Source organism: Akebia trifoliata, chromosome 13 (genome assembly GCF_017979445.1).
Source record: "Akebia trifoliata isolate Shusen 1 chromosome 13, ASM1797944v1, whole genome shotgun sequence".
In the NCBI taxonomy this organism is placed as follows: Eukaryota; Viridiplantae; Streptophyta; class Magnoliopsida; order Ranunculales; family Lardizabalaceae; genus Akebia; species Akebia trifoliata.
Genome location: NC_141387.1, coordinates 24,807,511 through 24,813,844, shown reverse-complemented (window position 1 = coordinate 24,813,844; position 6,334 = coordinate 24,807,511). Strand labels below are relative to the sequence as shown.

The 6,334-nt window shown below is 33.6% G+C and overlaps 1 protein-coding gene across 10 annotated transcripts; it reads right to left on the bottom strand.

Moving 5' to 3' along the window:
- Window positions 1–316: 316 nt before the first annotated feature.
- On the bottom strand, window positions 317–6,004 carry LOC147388110 (plasma membrane ATPase-like). Of its 10 annotated transcripts, none has more exons than XR_015171355.1 (6): window positions 5,821–6,004; window positions 4,178–4,219; window positions 1,770–1,797; window positions 1,306–1,363; window positions 1,008–1,174; window positions 317–658 (listed from the first exon to the last, which is right to left on the bottom strand). XR_015171355.1 is itself a non-coding variant. In XM_086421191.1 (6 exons), exons 4-6 carry the CDS (start codon window positions 1,354–1,356, stop codon window positions 642–644), a joined length of 231 nt encoding a protein of 76 aa, XP_086277317.1. In that variant the 5' UTR covers window positions 1,357–1,363; window positions 1,770–1,797; window positions 4,178–4,219; window positions 5,821–5,995; the 3' UTR covers window positions 317–641. The 10 variants fall into 10 exon arrangements, 3 of the variants coding, with proteins under 3 accessions (XP_086277317.1, XP_086277318.1, XP_086277316.1); XM_086421191.1 differs by having other exon boundaries at window positions 1,310–1,363; window positions 5,821–5,995; XR_015171356.1 differs by lacking the exon at window positions 1,770–1,797 and having other exon boundaries at window positions 5,821–6,000.
- Window positions 6,005–6,334: the final 330 nt, after the last annotated feature.

Genomic DNA, 6,334 nt, shown 5'->3' with positions numbered 1-6,334 from the left:
CCGTCTTTAATCGAGGCGTCGTTAATGAGGTTAAACGGCTGGAAGCCGTTCTATATTTCATGATTTGGAACGGTTAAAAACCGTTCCGGAGATCAGAATTTAGAACGGCTTAAAATCCTTCCTAAACTGCGTCTTTATATAGCAGCACACAACAACGCAAAAAGATTTGAGACATCGGATTTTATAGAACTGATGTCCTACGTCTGAGACCTTAGACATCGATTATAAATCGATATATAAAATTGTTATTAATTGATATCTAAAATTATTATTATTATTATTATTATTGCTACTTGCCTATTACCCACGGTTAAAATAGATCCAAATAGAGAACATCGAGGTTCTCTATCACATTAATTTATACACAAAAAGAGTTGCAATGAGTCATAATTTACAAATCTAAAATTACAATGCATCGATAAACCATTCACAATCATTACACAAGCACAAGTGCTTACAAGGAAGCAATGCCATCACTCCCATCCCTCCTTATCTTCTTTAAGATCCCCACAATGCCCGCAACTACCAATAAAAGAATTTTTTCGTGTCACCACATTGCATACTCTCACGATGAGCTTCCGCACCTTCAAAAGAGTGTTTGAAACAAGTGCTCCTTATCTTGAATTGCAGCTTCCAATTCCTCAATAGTACCAAGCATCTGCAATTTAAAAAAAGTGCGAAAATAGTGAACATTAAACTTCAAGGAAGCCTAATCCAATTAGGCAGATCCAATTATATTACTTGAAAAATGGTCAAAAAGGAAAACCAAACAGCACAACCTTCAACTATCTAGTTGTAAATATAGGTTCGATCTATGTAGACATTTGCATCCATTACATATTGTTTGAATGGTTAGTTCACGGAAGGCAGGTAAGATTGTGCTATGTACCCACATTAATGTTCACCAAGACTGAAATATAGTGACAGCTACAACTAATGATGTGATGTGGATTGAAAATACCGACTAAAACAAAGTTTATAAATAGTCAAAACCTATGCAGGCTTACCGAAGAATGTGTGAACTCCAGTGGCTATAACAATGGCCTCGATTTCACCTTGCTTGCAAGTGGACCCAAAGAAGACTTCATCACCAGTGTTCTTTGTGACTGGTAGGGACTCTCCAGTGCGGGCTGATTGATCGATCTTTAGTGGATCTCTTGAGAAACTTGCTTTCCTGTGTTTCATTTTTTTTTCAAGCATCATAATAGATATAACTAATAAAATGTTTACATCAGTTAAAGGTTGCAAAACTAATAAACATATGTATATATATAACTCTCACGAAGGAAATAGATAAATAAGCACCTGCCCTGGCCCCAGGAGCTTGAAGTGCATACAAACTCCCAGCATCACCATAACCAGACTGTTGCACAAAACAAACAGAAAGAGACACAGATACTTTTAGCAAAGAAAGTCTAAGGAACAAACATTAAAATGATAACCCATAGAGCTGCAATATTTTAAGATATTGATAGTACAAGTCCCAGTCTTGTCAATTAAGGAAAGAAAATTTTACTAAATGGACCATTAATAGACCGCCCAAAACTTAAGCACTATATAGAAAGAAGTCCCTATGCAATCACAGGGTCCTTTAAGTAACTTTTTCTCTTTGGAATGATCTTCTTTTTTTATACTAAATAATGGTGATTTAGGACAAATAAACATATTGGATGAAATGTGAAGCAATGTGATTGAAAGAGCTATGTAAGGGGCTGTAGACAGTTTACATGCATATAAATATTTTAAGTATTGATGGACATAAAAAATACCTCAAGTGTCTTGCCCAGCTGTGTCCCACTACATAATCATAAAAAACAGCAGAGGTGCTTCAATAGTTATAAAGGAAATAACACAAAAAACAGTTGATAATGTGCGCCAAAGAAGTCATGATTTTTTGATTAGAAATAATGATTAGTAAATGATTAATAAGAATTGGATAAAAGAGACCAAATGATTAGTAATACAAGATTACAATGTAATATTTTATCACATTTCAACTTTCAACACAGCAGCATTAGCATATTATTGATTATGCACTAGTGGAGCATAGTAAAGAATACTAAGAGGACTTTGAGGCAGTAGCGAAGATTATAGAGGAAGTGGTCGCTATTAGTAGTAGTGGCAAAACAGAAGATTATGGCAGCAAGAGTAGTGGTGCCTATCCAGCCAAACCATCTAACTCAACCAAACCTAACAAGAATTGGTTAAATATACCTCCCTTGCCCAATGAATCAACATCTTCATTGACACCTCTGTAAATGTTCCTTGCAAACTTTCTAAATTTTAGAACACCCTATAATTTTTTACTCATTAGTAGGATAAAGACTATCCAAGATTTTATTTTCAGTTTTACTCTTTAGCCATTATGAGTGCTCCTTAAGCATTAATTCCTTCCATGCCTAAAGAGAATGGAAAGATCCAAGATAATAAAATATGGTAGAAAGAAAGCTTTGACACAAACTTTTAGTTTAATAAAATTATCTAAAGACTACAGTGTAAGATTTATACTATCAATTAAATACAGAAACAATAATTTTAAGTCATCATTACATATAATAATTTTCCATTCAAAAGAAAACAAACTGAGTATAAAAATGTCAGATTAATAAACATGGGGCAGTTACATAACTCTGCCTTTGTAAGCATTAACCTTGCATTACTTGTTCTTTCACTTTGGAAACATTGAATGCAAAATCATTCTGAGTCTAAGAAAAATATATGAAATGTTCATGAACAAAGATCAAAAGCAAAATAAATCGAGAAAGTCTCCATACTAAAAAGGGAATAAAGCTCTTAATGCCAAAAGTTTTTTTTTTTTTTTTTTTTTTTAAGATATCAAATCTTTCTTTTTAATAGCCCATGTAATTTTTGTTTTTAATCTACACATGGTGGTAGCATACATTATAGGAAGCTGATGATATGAATTAAGAGAATCAAGCAAACTCTTCGATTGAACTGGATGTGACCCAAAGCGATAATGTCTAGGCTATGAGAGTTCATTTGGAATTGGATTAGATCCCTTATACCAACAAGTGGATCTAAATCCAATCTAGTAATACTTGTACTGGATTCATCTTAGATCAAATCAGATTCAATAAACAATATGTATGAAATATAGATATACATCATATATCTAAATAAAATATATAACATCATTAATCTACATTTTAATACACCCGTTAAAGGATTAGAAAATGATTGGTTCATATCAAATCCAAGTAGCTACATGATTGGGTCACAAATTGACACTCATTTGCATTTAAAATAAGGCCTAAAAATGTACAAAGGAAACGAAAAGCTTTAGGCAAAGAAATAAAATTGGTCACTACGAACGAACAACTAAACTCACAATCCTAAGAAATACTGACTCTTTAATTTGTGTTTCCTTAACTCATCATGCACTGATAGTATGTATGAAAATGCCTAGGAGCAGAGTTCTAGGTTGAGATCATGAGAAAAAGAGATCTATATGGAGGTGTAAAATATCTCGAATAAGCATATAAACGACTGAAGAAAATAGAAAAATAGTCATAAGGGAGCATTCATAGAGTAATGACAAAGTAACAGCTTAACTTGTCTAGGAAATAAGATCTTCAACAACATTTGTTTTAAACGGTTATTTATGTTCATAAGCAAAGCTACATTCAGGTTAGGTTCTATCTACTCTAAAGTACAAAAAACAAAAAAAAAAAAGAATTTACGCAAACAAATAAAAACATAGAATCTGACGTGCTTGCGTGGCATGAATGTTCATCAATATTAGGCCACCTTTTCAGTCATGACAAAAGAAACCACACCAATGAAGCTATCTTTCATCTAAACAAGACCTTAAATTGGATCTTCAAAACTTTGAACGTACGTGTGTGGCTCAAAAAAAACCGTGGGTTGGTTTTCTAACAAGTCGATTCAAGTAAGCAAAAGAGCAGAAGCAGAGATTAAAACAAAAATCCAATTTTCCCATATATGAATTGTCTAATTTATATAAGAGGGAATGACACCTATTGTAAAGGTTCCTATAACTTAGGGTAGTAGTTTGGTCGAATGTTTGATATAAATTTTTAGGTGGGCCATTCATATTGGTGGAAACATACAACTTATGTTTCCTTAACACACACAAACCACTTTACAAATTTATAGCATGCAGACACTCAGTAGCATAAGAAACTTGCATGGTTACCTTTACAAACCTCAACCCATCAACATTTGTTGTCAATAAAACCTGCAAAGGAACACAAATTGTTGAGCCAATGAAGGGATATTAAGCACCAATGGTGTTAGCTAATCAACTATTTACCCACAGAATAGTGGTGCAGAAACCACACTATACATAGCAAATATGCAAATAAGCTGGCAGAACATACACACACTTGAGGAACTCATGAGCCATAGTGACCAAGAAGAAATGCAGCTAACCTCTTATAATACCATAGAGGAGGTGTAGAAACCACACTATACATACCAAATCTGCAAATAAGCTTGTAGAACACACATGCACATAAGGAACTCATGAGGCATAGTGACAAAGGAGAAATGCATCTAACCTGTTATAATACCATAGACCTTGGTTCAATTCCCCATGATTTCACCATGCACTTGACCAACATCGAATTGGAAGTCATACATATAATAAAATAGGAGGGTTGTCAAGTGATCTAAACAAGTTAACTGAGCGCATTGAATGATAAATTAAGAATCAAGTGATCCTTTTGTCTATATGAGAATTAGCAATACTATCCTACCCAAGTATCGAATGTATTTGTTCTTAAAGAATACACTGAAACATCTATCTTTGTATGATGTAGGAAAAGAAACAAGTGAATTGTGATAGTAATAACTTTGAATTGTTATAGAAGGAATTTCGTGTACCCTCTTTGACTCCTCATCCACCCCCCCCTCCCTCCCTCTACGAATACATTTGGAGAAAAAACACCTACAACTACACTATAGCGAAACTAACTTTTGATATTAAACCAAAGTGCACTTGTTTATAAGGGATATATCCCATAGTAGTGCACTTCATCTTGGTGGGTAAAAGCCACTAAGCCATATCAACCACTGATCTCCGTCTACACAAGTCTTCTATATAAACTTTTTCATGTAAAACTATGCAAATTACTTGACAAACCTTTCCCCAAAAGTAGTTCCAATAATTCTGATGATACCCTAAACACTGAATTTTCCACTAAAATGAAGGTACCAACAAAATTGCAGACAAATTACATGAAACATATAGCTATGCTACAAAATCTAATCTAAAATCTTTTCAATAAATTTTCTACTGATAAAAAAAAATCCCTAGAAACTGATGATAGAAATATTAATTCGAAATTGAAACACACACACAAACAACGATAGAGAGAGAAATTTAACTTATCCTTTCAAAATAAATAATGATTCAAAATTTATGTTGAAGTTGGAAAAAATAGCAGATTCTAGGGTTCAAATAGAACAAAATCACAAATTAATTGAAGAAAAATAGGATTTTGTTTAGGTTTCTTATTGGTTTGCCTTCCTTCGAACTTCTATTTGGCCCCAACAACTGTCTAAGTTGAATATGTTGAAACCGAGATGAAGAAGAGGAGTTTAAGAGATAAAAATCAGTATATGATTTCTGAAATCAAGATGAAGAATAGGGTTTGCTTTCGTTTTCTCAAAATCGAGAAGATCGAAGATGAAAGAAGATACAATTCATAGATTTAACAGATTTGTAAACGAATCCATAAAGTTCTAAGCCAAATCACAAAAGAAACATCGATTTAGAGGGAATTAGAGAGAAAATTTGATCCAATGAAGGTTTCTAATTCTAAAATGAAAACTTACTGTATATGAGATTCGATTTGCAGGAAAGTTGAGACTCAGCCGATCTACAGGTAGAATAGGTAGGGTTTGAAATCCAATTGAAAACACTTCGAATTTGTCGAAATAGAGTTAGGGTTTCAAATGAGAGGAGAAAAATGAGAGGAATTGCAGAAATCAACACATCGTTGTCGAGCTTTCGTTCCAATCGATGATTTTGTTCTCCCTGTTAGAAAATGAGACTTAAAATCTCTCCTCTCGAAGTTTTTCATGTAAAAGGGTCTCTTTAGAAACAGTTTTTAAAAGTAAAACGGCTTAAAACTGTATTAAATTAAAAACGGCTAATTACCGTTTTACGTTGTCGTTTCTAAATAACAATTTTCTTGTAGTGCACACAGTCACATGTCCTGATTGCCAACGTAGTACTAGTACGTGGTCGGTCCCCTCGTGGGATGCCAAACCATTTATGAAAGCTACAACTCTTGACTCGTACCCGTAGGTATAAAAGATAGTCTAAGTATATCAATTGCACTTCTTG

What these genes read in the sequence shown, in the direction of transcription:
- LOC147388110 (XM_086421191.1), bottom strand. Translation starts at nt 1,356, where the DNA reads ATGGTGATGCTGGGAGTTTGTATGCACTTCAAGCTCCTGGGGCCAGG. An exon ending in TTCAAGCTCCTGGGGCCAGG is followed by an intron (nt 1,175 to 1,309) that starts GCAGGTGCTTAT and finishes AATGAAACACAG; the next exon opens with GAAAGCAAGTTTCTCAAGAG.